Below are 17282 nucleotides of genomic sequence, written 5' to 3'. Positions count from 1 at the left end.
ATCACAGAGCCAGTTATCTCGTCATAGAAGGCAATTAGATTAGTCAGGCGTGACTTATGATCTGCTGAAAGTCATTTCTCTATCCATGTGTATCATTAATGCATATGAAGTTACGAGAATTGTGTTGTATGGTTGTCACTAAAACATGCTGTAAGTTGAGGAATCAGCCAGATATTAGCTCCCCAGAGGCAACAGCAAGGAAAGTAACCAAGGCCTGGGCGGGGTATCAAACAACCCACCAACAGCCATTGTCCAGCAAGGGAGCTACAATTCAATGACTCACCTGCATGAGGCCACACCAGAGGAATTGCTCAATCTTGCCTGGAGACTCAGCAATGCCCCGCAGACATGCCTGGACTTGTGTTCCCTAAGCACATGGGACTGAGGGTATAAAACGGAACACAGGGGGCCCATGCTTGGCCTTTCTCCTGTCCCCACCTATGCTGCAAGCAACAAGGACACTGAGAAGAAGACTTAAGACTCCAACAGAGGAGACTGGCACAGGTTTCAAGGGTGAAATCTGTGTACTATGAAATGCAATATCCAGTGGGGAGAGAAAAACTGCTTAATTTAGATGTTGCCCAGTCTAATAGGGTTGAGAGTTTAGACTGCTTATATTAGTCTGTGTGCTTATATTTTATTTTCTTGTGATAACTAACACTGACTTTTTGCCTATCACTTATACTCATTTAAAATCTATCTTTTGTAGACAATAAATTTGTTTAACTGTTTATCTTTACCAGTGAGTTTACCTGAAGTGTTTGGTAGTCTGCTCAGGTTTGCAAAGGCTAGTGTATATCCACTTTCCATTGATGAAGTGGTGAACCAATTAATAAATTTGCACTGCTTGTTTTGAGCAGTACAAAAAGGTATATTCCTGAGGTACAGTGCTGTAAGCTGGGGGGATTTGGCTCTGGTGCCTTTCTCTGTGTGATTCATGAGTGGCTCTGCAATCTAGCTGGATGCAGGTCTCCACATGCGGTTGTGCTGAGTGATAACAGCACCTGAAGGGGTTTGCTGCTGGTCACTAGCAAGGCACTGTGAGAGACAACCCAGGCTAGAGAGAGTTCAGGGGGCACAGCGGTCCCACAGTCCCAGGCTGTACCCCGGGGATCCCGTCACATCCTCTATCCAGGCCACCCTGGGTCACTGCATAGAATGTGGGAAGGCATACACACAGGGCACTGCCCCCATCTTGGTCGCCAATGCCTCCAAAGGTGATGGGATACACTCAGGACACTGACCCTCCTGGACACCCGTAGTCACAGTTCCAACGGAGGTAAGGAACACCTGGGACACTACTGCATCTGGCCACCAGGGTCATTCCCCTCCTCCCTGCCCTGAGGGCTACACACACAGCACTGCCTCATCTACCATCAGGGGTCACTGGCCCAGTGCAAGGTAGGATGGGGTGGGGTGGACTGGGCTGCTGAAATACACACAAGGCACTGCCCCACTACTGAACCAGGGGTCACTGCCCCAATGAGGAGGGGGAAATACACAAGGCACTGTCCCACCTGACCACCAGGTTTCACTGCTTCCAAGGGGGTGAGGAGAGAATATACACAAACCACTGACCCATCTTGGGTCAGTGCCCCCACTGGAGGAAGAGATACACCCAGGGCACTGCCCCACCTAGCCACCAGGTGACACTGCCCCAATTGTGGGGGATATACATAGGGCACTGCCTCATCTGGCCACCAGGGGTCACTGCCCTAATAGGAGGGATATACACAGGGTACTGCCTCACATTTCCAGGGGGGTTCACTGCCTCCACCGGGGAGAGGGTTACACATATGGCATGTCCTAAACTGGCCACCAGGGGTCATTGCACACATGGAGGGGAGACACACAGAATACTAGCCACCAGGGTCACTACAGGGTATGAGGGTGTCAGTAGGGGGAGCATACACACAGGGCATTGCACCCTGGTATCCCAGCACTGGGCTCCCTACACACAGCTAGGGTGAGATGGAGAGAGTGCATGTGGTGTCCTGCACTTTAAAAAATGAGCCACACCAAGGGTCGTCACAGCTGAATTTTATTTAAAATAGAGCATTCTTTATCACAAAGCTACAACTCCCCCACTGTCAAGCATCTGACAGCAAACACCCACAACACAGAGACCCAAAGAGGAAAGAGCTTTAACGTGAGGCAATGAGATGCTGCCTAGAGACCCTGGTGAGGGGCTGTGGGGAAGCAGAAAAAGAGAAACTAACTTGTAGCATTATAAAATGCTCCCCATCAGCATTCGATAATCTGCCATTACTGAGCATACTGGAGCAATCCAAATGTGCAGTAACAGGGGTTAAAGGCAGGCTGGAGCGAGGGTGCAATGGCTAGATCAGGCTTCTCCTCCCTATCCAAAACAATGTAGTGAGCTTTTATTTGCTTCACGGAAGTATTTTACACACAGACTGCTCCTAAAATATTCATCAATTTTATGTGTGTTTTTGATGTTTATGTATGATTGACATGTCTGTTTACAAATATGTCATCTCTGCCATTCTGATTGCTGGCGTTGGCCACTCTTTCCTGTAATCTCCTGTAAATGTAGTTTCATTCCTTTTAATTATTTACTTTTGGGAAGTAGAAAACCCTCCACTAGGGCGACTTACCTGGCAAAGTGGACTAGGTTCTCCCACTGAGCATCTGAATGTAGCCTCTCCCCAACGCACACCTCGCTGCAGTTAATCTTGGAATACCTGCTCCCCCTGAAAAATCAGGGCCTGGCACTCTCTTCTATCAAAGTTCATCTAGCAGCCACCTCGGCTTTTCATCCGCCGATCCAGGGTAGATCGGTGTTCTCGCATGAGATGTCCATCAGGTTCCTGAAAGGCCTTGAAAAGCTCTTCCCTCCTGTTAGGGATCCTGTCCCACAATGGGACCTCAATCTGGTTCTCTCCAGACTCACGGGTCTGCCCTTTGAGCCTTTGGGCTCTTGTTCCCTTTCTCACCTATCGTGGAAAGTTGCCTTCCTTGCGGCAGTGACGTCGGCTAGACGAGTGTCAGAGATTAAAGCCCTGACCTCGGAACCGCCATATACAGTCTTCTACAAAGACAAGGTACCTCCCGGTGTTCTGTCTTAAACCAAACAAGACCAATGAGGAGAGGCGGCTGCATGCCCTGGACGTCTGACGTGCCTTGGCGTTTTACCTTTCGCAGGTCGACACAGTTCTTCATCATGATAGCGGACAGGAAGAACGCCCTGCCGGTGTCCTCTTAGAGGATCTCCAACTATATCACTTCCTGCATCCGGACCTGTTATGAGTTGGCGCAGGTTCAACCGCCGCTGTTGGTGAAGGGCCACTCAACGAGAGCACAAGCGTTCTCAGCAGCCTTCCTGGTACATGTCCCCATCCAGGACATTTGCAGAGCCAGGACGTGGTCTTCGGTTTCACATGTTCACGGCACACTACACCATCACCCAGCAGGCCAAGGATGACGCTGGGTTTGGCAGAGCTGTGTTACAGGCTACACATCCATGAACTCCTACCCGCCTCTGTTGGTACTGCTTGGATGTCACCTAACATGGAATGGATGTGAACAAGCACTCGAAGAAAAGACAGTTACTTTTTCCGTAACTGGTGTTCTTCGAGATGTGGTGCTCATGTCCGTTCCATGACCTGCCCTCCTTCCCCACTGTTGGAGTTTCTGGCAAGAAGGAACTGAAGGTGGGAGGGGAGCCAGTGGCACCCTTTATACCACGGCATACGCACGCCACTCCAAGGGGGCGCCAGAGCCAGTCCCCAATGGATACCACTGAGGGAAAAACTTTCAGCACTGGTGTATATGGTGAGCACGCATACCTTACATGGAATGGACATGAGTAACACATCTCAAAGAACACCAGTTACAGAAAAAGTAACTGTCTTTTCATTAACGGTCAGTCCACAGTATCAAACACATTTATCAGGGTGGTGATGATTAGGGCTTGCTATCCCAAGGGAGGGTAAACAACTAATAAGCAAGGGGAAGAATGGTCAAAAGAAAGAAGGGGTTGGGACAAACCAAATGACTGCTAAATAGTGGCTAGCTGGAGAACTCAGTTTTGTGTGGAAACTCAGACCTAAACCCTTGTCAGATGGCATTAAAAATAGCAACTTGGAACGTATGCTTCATTCTGAGTTCTTGGTGGAGGCGGTTGCTCTCTGTTTTTGGAGGGACACAATTTGGATACAGTGTGGATTCAGGAAACAAAACTTTGTTTTAGGTGAGATGTTTTTGGAATTAAAAGGGATTGGAAGGAGGCCCAATACTTACCCTGGAGTTCAGATTAAGAAAATTTTCAGTATACACTATTGGTGGGGAGGATGTTTAAAATTTGAGCCTGGAAGGGGCTTACTATTTTTTTTTCCTGTTATTTGGGTAAGACATATTGTGTAACTATGCCCTGTAGCATCAGAAGCTGAGGAAAAATCTTTTAATAGAATATTTTCTCTTCTTATTGACAGTTTGTAAACAGTTATTCCAGAGAGATTGTACTTGTTTAGTTACAGTGACTGAGTGAAACAACCAAAAGGTTTAGTGCTGAATAAACTTACTTATGGGTGGCATGTGATGTTATAGGTTACAGGATGCTACGTAGGCTCAGCTGAAAGTCTGATTTCGTATCTCAAATAGCACAAAACAAAGTTAATGTAATATTAGGTTTGTACAGTTAAGCACTTAACATTTATGAAATGATAATGTTAAGTTTATGATGTAGATCACATAACTAAATGCTGTATCATAATGCAGACTTGCCAGGATGCACAGTTAAAGTTATGCACTCAGCTGGAACTTTTACATTTCCTAATTTTGTAATGTTGCATTGTTCAGACCTAATGCTGTGTTATCATACTTGTTTAAATTTAATTTCCTTGTACTTTTAGGGAAAATAAATGTGTCAGAAGCAGTGTTTTGGTATTTGTTTGTTTGTTGCTCTAGCCCTGTCTAAAAATGTATGACTAGAACTGTTTTAATAAAAGAAGAAATTATTCTCACTCTCCAAAATTCCAAAATACTTGTAGGAATTTTGCTAACCACCCCACCCAAACAAACAAACAAACAAAAACCTGTACAGAGATCATCCATAGAAAATTATAGCTGGAAAAAGTCAATAATTGGAAAAGTTTATGTGGGATATGGAGTGATAATAGAACTGATCTGAAATCTGGAATATAATGGTATTTGCTAGATTGCCAGGTGAATGCTGTAATATATCCCAGCTATATTTTAAACTCAATTCACTGTCTGCAAATGCTCAATAGTTGAGGAATTCCTTTTGCACTAAAGTTTTTTTGAAGTCCAGAACTTTTGTTGAGAGCTTGTAAAACACTGATTGGGGTCTCAGGGTCCCAGCCCACAGGCCATCTGTGGCCTGAGCACTTCCCCACTGCAGCCCTCGGAGGAGAGACGCATGCAGCCACACTGCTGGCAATGTCTGCTGCAGGCGCTGCCCATGGCAGCTCCCATTGGCTGGGGGAGAGGGACAAGGATACCATCTTTAGTCACCAGGCAGAGTCAGCCATGGAGGCTGCATCATTAGTTGCCGGGCAGAGTCAGCATCACTTTTTTCCACAATGAATATAAACAAGTCAAAATACCGAACACAACTATCTGATGAACACCTTACTGCAATCCTGAAGATTTCAACTGCTCAGCCACTGAGGCCAAACATCAACAAACTGACAGAACTGAAGTGTTGCCAGGTGTCTGGCAAACACTAAGAACGCTCTGGCAGGCAAAGAATTGTATAAAGTTGTATGACTAAGACATTTCTAAGAAATTCAAAATAAAAAATACAATATAAACGTTTTCTTTTCTGAACACCATCTTCAGTGACATTATTGGCCCGCTGGGAGGATTTGAGGACTGGCATTGGCCCTAAGGTAAATTGAGTTTGAGACCCCTGGATTAAAAGATGATGGGTCTAAGAATAATATTTACAGTACTTCAGTGGTGAGAATTTTGGTATTGGAGGCCTGCAGAATTGGGCCACTTGTTAATTTTCTTATCACTCAGACAAAAAAACAACCCCCCAACCAAAAAACAAAACAAAACAAAATTCAAACCCTTACTTGAATTTTTACTGTGCCCTTAAAAGGGCAGGAACAGATATAAACCAACAATAATATAATCCAGAGAGATAATCAGATCCTATTTAAAAAAAGCCAAATAAACAAAAATGAGGTATATTTGATTGTTACATTACAATTTATCCCTTTTGTCAATTCCCTGCAAATTATTTTAATTTCTGATCTTTTTCAAGTCTCTTTTTTTTTTTAAATTCTGGTGCTTACTAATTTTCTGCTGCTTCTGTTTTGATACTTTCTTTTCTTTTTAATTCTTGGTAAGTATTGTTTATTGGTTTTTTTGCTCTGTTTTTCATCTTTTTACACATTTTTCAAGACAGCCTTATGTTTTTATATTTATAAAATATATGTATGTATGTGTTTGGGATTTTTTTCTTTTTTGGGGGGAAACTTTGGCTCAGAACCAGCATTAGCTCCTAACAGAGCTGAGGCAGCTTGCTATTTGTGTGTCTGCCAGCCTAGTACTGCAGTAGATATGCTGCATCCTGCACCATCCAACACAGAATAAGGAATATCTATCATTCCTGCAAACTGCCAACTAGAATCGTAGATTTAAGCTAGACAGCATTGGAGCCAATGAATTTGCAGTATACGTTCTTAGACTGCCCTGTTTTTTTATTTTGCTTTCACTCTTGTTTACTTTATTTATTAATTTTGTGCTTGTTGTTTGATAAAATGGGAAAAGACTTGTGACAGCATGAGGTAAGGGAGGGGAGGGGGGCTTTGTTTCCTAAAGTAAGCCTTGTTTCCTAATGCATTTAAAATTTCTTACAGAGTTAAAATGGTGTCATATTACTTACGTGTAGTGTGCTGATATTTTCTTTTTTTCCTGCAGAGGCTATGTATTTGCATTCCAGCCTCATTTGGATTTGGAGATGTTGTTAACCTCAGTACAAAAAGTAAACCGGTCCACAGCTGAGATCTCCCCAGAATTCTTTCAGGTGGCTTTCACTTTTGGATCCCTCCCTGGGGGAAAATGATTTGAGATAACCGTGTGTTATGAGAGCCTTCAGTGATGCTGCAGTTCCAAAGATACATGCATTTAGCAGAGTGGATTTCTTTGCTATAGAAAAGGGGTGTGGTGGGATAGAATAACTGAAATTCCAGCTGCAGAATCACAAGAGGCTACCACAGAGTGAGTAATTATTCAAGCTTGAGCCAGTCAAAATAATATACCTATTGATTCTTATTTATTCCAAATAAGGAAGTAAAAGAGAGAAAATGATAACCACTAAACACTTGAGCTGAAAATAAATGTTTCAGAGTTGGAAGGCAGTTCTCTCACCTGTTTTATGATTTTTCTATAAGCAGGTTCTCTGGAAGAAGCAAAGAAAGTAAATTTTTTTTTTTTTTTTTTTAGGCAGTAGGCCTTCAGTGCAATCCAGATACTTGGAGATAAGAAAAGTTGTTCATTAGTGTGGAAAGGATGACTGTTAACAAGATTGTACGCAGTGTTGTTGTAGACTTACTGGTCCCTGGATATGAGAGAGCCAAGGTGGGTGAGGTAATATCTTTTATTGCATACGTTTTTGTTGGTGTGAGAGGCAAGCTTTCTAACGTACACAGAGCTCTTACCTGATCCCTGAAGAACTCTGTGTAAGCTCAAAAGCTTGTCTCTCTTACCAACAGAAGCTGGTCCAATAAAAGATATTACCTCACCCACCTTGTCTCTGTTAACAATGTTTATTTTAACAATGGTGTTGGATTCTGTGGTGTATAATGTCCTACCGTGTGTGTGTGTGTGTGTGTGTGTGTGTGTGTGTTTCTGAATGCATACACAGTCCGCACCCTTAAACTTTTCCTAGAATATTAGTTATAGACAGTGCTGAATGCATACACCGTCAGCACCCTTGAACTCTTCCTAAAATATTAGGTATAGACAATGCTGTGTGCTATTTGAGAACTAATTTAACCTAGATTTGCAATAAATTCTTGGACTTGAGTACTGACCTTCGAGTCACAAGTATTGTGCGCTCTATACAGATAATCTACAGTCAAGTAGAAGTTACTCTTCACATATTTGCTACAGTTTTATTACTTTACAAGGATAAAATAAATTAATAGGGTTGATTTCTAAAAGTCACTTACATTAGATGTGTCCAGTCATCAGTCAAGGAACTTCAACAAGGATTTTAAAACATTCATTAATATAATGAGGGTGCTACTGTTTTTTTGGACTTTATTTTGCCCCTTGGCACAGTTTTTAGCTTAACTTGTTTAGAGAATGCTATATTTTTCTTTTAATCAAGAAACAGGTGGTGGGGATCCTTGCATCATAACAGAAACTTAGGGTATTTTATAGATAACCCACTGCAATCAAAATATTCTACACTTCTGTGGCACTGGCAGATCATGCAGTTTGAGGGCACCGCTAGAAATGCTATTCTGCCCAGTGCTGGAGACTGATTGGAGTGTGTCAGTACACTTGATTCCTGTATGGTGAGGAAAATTATGACAGAAGGGTTATCAAAGTGGGATTGCTCCCACAATTATTACTATATTCAACTATTTTAAAATTTCAGACTTTGACCCTACACAGTACAAGTGCCAAATGATGCATGTATGAGTATGAGGTGAAAAGTAATGAACAGGAGAGTGGCCATGAAGCATACAGGCTGACCTCCTGAGAGTGCTGCTTCCTGGCCACCAAGTTACTCCTGTTTAGAAGCCGGAGTTATGCCAAGGAGGAGAACTTTGTGACCATATGCTCTTTTGGATGTTGAGTAGCATATTTACATATCTATGCAGATGCTCCCATCCTGTGCTTACAAACATGACCCTTATACTCTGAGTTTCTGAGAATAAGTATGTCAGTGGGAAAGGAGCTCAAGATTTTCTTCCTCTCATTGCATAGTTCTTTGCTTAGGACCTGATTCACCATTGCCTTACTGTTTCTGCCATCATTTACACCAGTGCAAAGTGAGTGAAATACTTACCATTCTGATTTGGTAGCATTTTACCTCCACTTTGCACTGGTGTAAATGACTACGCAAGATTCAGATTAAGGGTGAATTTGTGCCCCCGGTGTTTACCTTTATCTGCAGCCATGTGTCTGTTCTGTTGATGCTTGCACTAGAGCACCACAGCCTTCAGTCTAGTCTGGCCTGCACCTTCCTCCAGAACTAAATTTGCTTTCCAAAGTTTTAAATGAAAAGTGTGGTTTACATTTTTAGAATGTGGTATTCCACTTCGATCCAAATAATATTTGAATAATACACCCTTCCAAACAATGCATGGATGTAAGTTTCCTCAAAAATATTTAAAAAGAAATGTCTATTTCCACCAAAAATCTAGTATTATATGCTGTTGATAATTCTTTGTGTAGAGAAAACAATGAAGTGATGATGATTCAGTTCTAGTAGAAGTAATGTTAATTTATTAGAAACCATAAATTCTTATATAATTTATGTGGCCATGACTAAGTCAAAAGTAAAGTGTATTTTGAAAAACCAGATGAATGGCGTGCTTTAAAATTAGAAGAAATGTTAGAAGAAAAGAAGGATTAGAAGAAAATGTCTTTGCTTCCATGTTGAAGTCTCAAATCATCAATGCCCTTCATGGCAAAAGCCAGGAGGGATACTCAGTGCAGCTTTAGACCTGGTTGTTCCACTATCAACTAGATCTTTACCTTGAGACAGTTTTCGAAAAGATGCCTGAATTTAATAAGCTGTGCACAACATTTTTATAAGCTTCCACCATGCCTTTGATTCAGTGCTTCAAGTTTGTGGGCTCTGATGAGGTGACTTAGCATCCCTGGGAAGACAGAGTTGTTGATAAAAGAGCTCTATAATGGAACAGAAAGCTATGTTTGAGTTAATAGTAGATACATGGCATGGTTTCCAATTTCCACAAGAGTTTGGCAATACTGCGTCCTGTCACCATTGTTGTTCAGTGTTGGCTTTGATTGGTTGATGGAAGCTTACAAAAATGATTCCAAGAAATCCCTGGCCATAATTAAGGCTACAATATTTAATGGAAGAGATGCAGAAAAATACAGGGAGCCTGTAAGAGGCACATTGGTTGGAGAATGACTCCACTCTGTGCTCACCCCTGCTCACATTGGTTGGGTCCCCCTCCCTGCTCCGAGCATTGTGACTTGGCCCACGTGCTTGCAATACCACTCAGGTTTGGTGCATCTGCCCCTCCATCTCCATCTACAGGTGGACACACCAAACCTGGATGGTGCTGCGGCCACATGGGTCAGGTTCCAATGCCAATCAAATTTAGCCCTTCTGCCCCTCTGTTTCCATCTGCAGAGGGGAAGATGTGCCAAGCCTGAGTGGTGCTGCAACCATGTGAACTAGGTTGTAAAGCCTGGAGGGGAAAGGAACTGCTTCTGTGTGTGTGTGTAGGTTTCATAGACTTTATCAGAATTCAGGATTACTGTGAACACTGCAACCTTCACACCAAACACAGTAGCCTTAGCCATAACCATCAAGCAGCCTCAACTCCCAATTACAACCAGCTCAGTATTAATCTGTCTGGATGAGATATTGAACAAGTGACAACTGTCAAATACTTGGGAAACACCATAGATAGTGCTGGAGGATGTTTGAAAGATGTGGATGCTTGTATAGCAGCAATTGCTATCATGTGTCAGGCCCTTCAGTGGCCTCTGCAGAGAAGTTGTGACATCAAGCTTTCTACAAAACTGCTAATCTACAGAACCACATTTATACCAACTTTATTGTACAGCGATATGTGTGTGCTGAGAAAGGCTGAAGAGCAGCGGACTGACATTTTCAATCTTTGTTGTCTTTGCCAGCTCCTCTGTGTTAAGTGGCAGCACAAGATCAGCAATGAGAATATTCATAGCCAAATCCATCAATCACCTCTGTCCACTCTGGATTGGTTTCGGCATATTTCTTGATATGGCCATATTATTCAGATGGAAGACTCATTAATCACAAAATATCTTTTCTAAAAAATGCTGCTACATGATCAACAATCGTGTGGTTGCCAAAAGTTTCAGTGGCACAATAAGTTCACCAATGACAGACATAGATTGAACATCCAGCTAGACTGTCTGAAGGACTTAGCTAGAGATTGATCTGCATGACATTTGATCTGCAAGAAGGCTATCCCTTTGAATTTAAGACCAGAAGTAACCTGCATTCTTTGCTCCTAGATGTGTATCTTTGCATTAGCTGAACTAAAAAGCATTCCGTGTGAATGGGCACAGCTTACCAAGTGATCCAGATTGCTCTGTCCTGTCCTCAATATTTACCAATCTTTGTCATCTGCAAATATTATCAGCAGTGATTTTTATATATACTTCTAGATCATTGATGAACATGTTGAATAGTGTCGGGCCTAGAACTGATGTTTGTGAAACCCTATTAAATTTTTTTTTCAGCTATGACTCCCCATTGAATACATCTTGAGATCAGTCAGTTAGCTAGTGCTTAATCCATTTAACATGTGGATTACTGATACTGTATAGAGCTAATTTTTGAATGAGAATGTCATGAGGTACTGGTGTATTACATCTTTGCAGTTACTTTTATCAACCTAAGTTGAAACCTCCTCAAAGAATTAACTCATGTCTTATCAAACAACCCTATTTTCCATATAACCATGATGGCTGGCATTAATTATATTCCTATTCTTTAATAGTTTGAATTTAATCCTATATTGACATTTCTGTTATTTTGCCCAAGATTGATATCAGGCTAACTGCGTATAGTTAGGCTTATTAGAGAGACAAGGTGGGTGAGATAATATCTGTTATTGAACCGATTTCTGTTCATGAGAGAGACAAGCTTTCACGCCACACAGAGGGCATGTCTATACTTACAGCTAAATCAGCACTTCTGCAACTGATGCAGCAGTGTCAGTTTAGTGGGTCTGGTGAAGACCTGCTAAGTCAATGGCAGAGCCCGCTCCCATCGATGTCTGTACTCCAGCTCCCCTAGAAGCCTAAGGTAAGTCGGCAGGAGAGTGTCTCCTGTTGACAGAGCATGGTGTAGACACAGCTGTAAGTCGACCTAAGTTACGTCGACTTCAGTTATGCAACGGAAGTAGCATAACTATGGCTATGTCTATACTACGCAGGTTTTAGCGACACAGTTGTGTCGCTACAGCTGTGCCGCTAAAAGGTGCGCCGTCTACCTGCTGTTTTGTCGGCTCTCCTGCCAACAAAAAACTTCCACCCTCAACGAGCAGGGTTAGCTTTGTTGGCAGGAGAGTGCTCCTGCCGTCAAAGCGTTGTTCATACTGGTGCTTGGCGTCAGCAATATTTTTATCTTTCGGGGGTGTGTGTGTGTGTGTGTGTGTGTGTTTTTTTAACACCTCTGAAAGACAAAAGTTTTGTCATTCAGGTGCCAGTGTAGACATAGCCTTAGGTTGACTTACAGGTTTAGTGTAGACTAGCTCAGAGTTCTTCTTTAGGTCTGGGAAAGGTACTCTGAGTGTCACAGCTAAATGCAAGATGGAACAGATTGTTTAGCATAAGTAGGTAGAACAAATTCTAAGGGACCGATGCTTTTTTTGCCTCTGTCTTCACGAATAAGGTCAGCTCCCAGACTACTGCACTGGGCAGCACAGTATGGGGAGAAGGTGACCAGCCCTCTGTGGAGAAAGAAGTGGTTCAGGACTATTTAGAAAACTTGGATGAGCACAGGTCCATGAGGCTGGATGCACTGCATCTGAAGATGCTAAAGGAGTTGGCAGATGTGATTGCAGAGCCATTGGCCATTATCTCTGAAAACTCATGGCGAGCTGGGGGAGGTCCCAGATGACTGGAAAAAGGCTAATGTAGCGCCCATCTTTAAAAAAGGGAAGGAGGAGGATCCGGGGAACTACAGGTCAGTCAGCCTCACCTCAGTCCCTGGAAAAATCATGGAGCAGGACCTCAAGGAATCAATTTTGAAAAACTTTGAGGAGAGGAAAGTGGTCGGGAACAGTCAGCATGGATTCACCAAGGGCAAGTCATGCCTGACTAATCTAATTGCCTTCTATGATGCGATGACTGGCTCTGTGGATATGGAGAAAGCGGTGGGTGTGATATACCTTGACTTTAGCAAAGCTTTTGATACAGGGGAAGGAGTGCAGTGGGGGTGAGACCTGGGGCAGAGCCAGGGGTCGAGCATCCCCCAGCAGTTTGGCAGAGCACAAAAGAGTTGTAATTTGGAGTACATTGCAACTGAAATTTGTTGAAGACTGGACTGCAATGAAGCCTGTAGTTTGTAAACAAATGACCCTCTGACTATATATATGGTTTACCAGGGCATCCACCAACCAGCTGCCCAGGGGAGGGGATCCTACACTATTTTCAGCCTCCCACCCGGGTAATTTTTGTGTGTTCCTCATTGGCGGCCTTTGTCACACATTATGTAATATATGAAAGGCGCACAGGACGCTGTCGTGGAGCAGAGCGGCTGGATGAATCTTGCAGACCGTTACAGCAGGGCGTGATTTGGAGGTTGTCTGCCAGGGACCTTGTAAATCATGTTTGTATTCCTACCCTAGGAACCCCGCTCCGCAGCCGGAAGCTCCCCTCAGGCTGCTTCGGCCTCAGAACTACAGATCCCACTATGCACTGCTGGGGGGAGGGATCTGTGGGAACAGCTGGGGCGGAGCAAGCTGGTAGGTGGTTTGGCGAGCTCTGATTGATGCGCTGGGGGATGGAGGGAGACTCCGGGTCGGGTTGGGTCCCGCCGCCTGGGGGACGGAATGGTCTCTGAGCTGAGCCACTGTCGGTCGCTACTCCCGGAGGGAGAACCGGTTCCTGACGGTGGAGCCGAAGGCATGAGTGGCGCGCAACTCCCATGGAGCTGAATAGCGCCCAGGATGCTTCCACACGATTCCTCAGCATCGACCAACGGTAACTGAGGCGGCGGGCTCGGGGGTGGGGTCTCCCGTGAGGCGCGGGGCGTGTCCACAGTGTTGGGCTCCCCGGCGGCCGGAGGGTGTGGGCGTTACTATACTGAGGGGGCTCCCGCTCTTCCCGCCTTGAGCAGAGACGGGAGCTGTGGGCCTTCTTCCATCTCACTAGCGCCAGCAGACCCCTGGGCGGTCGTGGGGGTTGCTTGGGCCGTCGGTGGGGCGGGAAGGGTTGGCTGGGGCGGGGGCAGTGTAGCGGAAGCTGTTGTGTGGGACAAGTTTATGAAAGAGGGTTAAAAATCAAGGGGTCATGTTGGACTGCTGTAGTAAGGTGGAGTCGTGCTGCTGGACAGCAAGGGGAATTCTGAAATTTGGCCTGGTGGGATTGGAGCCAGTTACAGATGGGGTAGTGTATTAACTGGTTGGGGCAAGTGTCTGTGTTTTAAGAAGTGGGCAATGATTTGAAAATGAGAATGAAACTTAGTAAAAAAATGTACTAATTATGAAGCAGTCACTGTGGAAAGCTCTAGAACATGCCAGTGTGTTCCCACTGCAAATTTATTTATTTTATAGTGCCTGTAACTATACCTGCTTTCTCTGTGAAACACTTAGAAGATGGGTCTGTACTCCGAGGGACTTATAAATGTAGATACAACATACGCTTGGAAAGGGAGGGCCAGTGAAGGATGCAGGTTATAGAGCTATGATTACACAGATACTCTTCTCTCTTTCTACTCCCCAAAAAAGCCCCAAACCCCCAAACAACACAGTGTTCCTCTCTTAGATTTACAATCTTAGGGCACCGCTATATTAGAAAAGGTTCACCAGTTTACATCATTTTTAAATTATCAAATTAAACTAAACTGATTGAAGTGAGGGTTAATCCAGTGTAAATGCATTTATGCTAGGAATTTGCCCCAGTTTGACTAGACTGATTTGAAAGCAATTTAGTTAAAGTTGCACCACTTTTTTAATGTATACTAGGCCTGTGTCTAAGGAAGATGTAATGGGTTGGTGAATCAAATAAAGGGGGGAGGAATAAGGACGGTTAATAGTAATATGAACCTGGTTTTGTGCACACAGCTAGACTATGAAAATCCATGGATATACAGGTTTGGTTTATTATTTTTTGACAGCTATTGGAGTCCCTCCTGATTCCCTCACTATGTTTGCTCTTGGAGGGAGACCATTGTGGTGGTGGTAGTGGAAATACCAATTTCTACAGAAAATATAACAGAATTTCCCCCCATTAGTTGGGACTTTGGTGGCTTTTTGCCTTTGTTTGCAGCATGGGGTGTGATTTACCTGCCAAGATCTGGGCATATCACTCCTAATCGATTCTCTGACATTGTAGGGGCCTTGGGCATTCATGGTATCTTAGTCTCTCCCCGTTCTGTCCTACTGGAATACAGTTTAGTCTCCTGAGGACTGAAATGTTTTAGTCTGACTCTGATTAAAGGGTTTGGGCTTAATATAGTGATATCTGGGTGAAAAGTAATGGTATGTGGCATACAGGAGGTCAAACTAGGAGTCTGATGGTCCCTTCTGGTCTTAAACTCAGTGAAACTAGGAAGCGATAGGGGTGCCTCACAGCCACTAGAGAGATCCACATTCCCTTGCTTTGGAAGTGTGGATTGTGAAATGGCCTTTATGACCTAAACAACACGTTAATTAAATATATATGTTCAGAAACATACTAGCCAGAGGTCAGCTGTATGAGCACCTGAAATGAGGATGGGGCATTTCCAGAGGGAAGATGACTCCAGGGAATATGTCATTCCTGCCAGAGATGATTTATCCTTGGCACTCATAAAATGCCTGTGTCATAAACTCATCATGATTTCAAAGTTCTGCTTTTTGGACCTGTCAGTGTTAGAAGCAAGTGCACCATATCTCACTGAAAACCTAGAATTTCTCTTGTCTAGTAGTATAAGCTCTTGTTTACTAGTCATGATGGGTTGTGAGGCATGTGACCTTACACTTTGTGTGTGATTGCATATTATCTGTAGTGTACTGTAGACAAATGTATATTTGGAAGGAAATTACATATTTGTGAAATAGAGAACTATTGTGACAGTCAGCTTTTTTAAGCTGCTCAGAAGGTTTGAAATGGTAGAGTAAATCCTGAGGCAAGTGAATTTGTGAATAGAGTGCAGATGAGATTGTGAAAGATGCTTGCTAAATGCAATGTATCACATTGCTCTGCAGTTGATTGAATTGACACCATCTCACAAATATGTATATTTAATAATATACAAATGTAATAAAATTTATTTTACTGACATGTTTTATTGCTTCGGTGATGTGACTACACTGTGAAAGCTTCCTTGTCGTTCAGACGCTTTTTAAAATACCCTGCACTAAGGAAGACTTGTGGTTGAAAGGTCATTTTTTGGATTTGGGGGCATTGTATGTAATGGAATACTTGTATTTCTAAGTTTTGTGTGCATTCTTTTAGTTTGTCTTTTGGGGCCATTGTGTGGTAGGTGTGTTAGAGCCTTCCTTAAATGATTGTTCAGATTTTAGCTTTTTAAAAAATGTGTTATTTCGGATCCACTTGAAAACATAAATTCAATTACCCCCACCCCCTTTTTAAAAAGCTTTTAATTGCTTTCCCTAATGCAGAATTTGGTGATGCATTTTTTTGGTTGGGTTTTAGGCTGGATGTACTTTCAAGTTGTAAACTTCAGTTATTCTATCTTCATATTTTTAAACGGTCTTTTACATGCATAGTGTTTTGCATAAATAAAGCTGGGCAACTTTAACTGTAACTGGCAAAATGTAGGTAAGGAAAATAAAACTGACGAGGAGAAGAGACAAAAAAGTGTTACAGTGAGGTTTGTGGCTCCTGTTTTGTTTCTTAGTATTCTCTGTAGGGCAAGTTGTGTAACTATTCAGTTTTTGTTTGGGAATATTTCTAAAGTATATTGGACAATTGTTTTGTTGTTTGATTGTATTAGTTATTCCAAGCTTCATTATCAGTATGTACTGGGTGGGGAAAAAAAGCTTTCTGTATTACTGCAAAACCCAGTAAAAGTGCTTTGGCTCATGTGTATAGTCCACTCAAAATGTTCTGTCCGGTGGCACCTTAAAGACTAACAGCTTTATTTGGGCATAAGCTTTCGTGGGTAAAAAACCCACTTCTTCAGGTGCATGGAGTGAAAATTACAGATCCAGGCATAAATATATATTGGCACAGTAAGGTAACTCCCTTCTCTTCATGTGCCAATATATATTTATGTCTGGATCTGTAATTTTCACTCCATGCATCAGAACAAATGGGTTTTTTACCCCCGAAAGATTATGCCCAAATAAATCTGTTAGCCTTTAAGGTGCCACCGGACTCCTTGTTGTTTTGTGGATACAGACTAACACGGCTAC

General features: G+C 43.0%; 1 protein-coding gene across 4 annotated transcripts in view; it reads left to right on the top strand.

The window, feature by feature from the left end:
- The first annotated feature begins 13651 nt into the window (after positions 1–13651).
- GARNL3 (GTPase activating Rap/RanGAP domain like 3) overlaps positions 13652–17282 on the top strand; it is a 210881-nt gene continuing 207250 nt past the window's right edge. For 3 of the 4 annotated variants that reach the window (XM_074973394.1, XM_074973391.1, XM_074973392.1), the window contains exon 1: positions 13652–13902. In XM_074973394.1, coding sequence (XP_074829495.1) covers positions 13847–13902 — 56 coding nt within the window. In that variant the 5' untranslated portion in view covers positions 13652–13846. The remainder of the gene's footprint in view (positions 13903–17282) is intronic. The other variant, XM_074973397.1, reaches the window with a different exon arrangement.

The sequence above is a fragment of the Natator depressus genome, chromosome 16 (genome assembly GCF_965152275.1).
Source record: "Natator depressus isolate rNatDep1 chromosome 16, rNatDep2.hap1, whole genome shotgun sequence".
NCBI classification, from domain to species: domain Eukaryota; kingdom Metazoa; phylum Chordata; order Testudines; family Cheloniidae; genus Natator; species Natator depressus.
The sequence above is the reverse complement of the archived record's forward strand: the minus strand, read 5'-3'. Positions and strand labels throughout refer to the sequence as shown.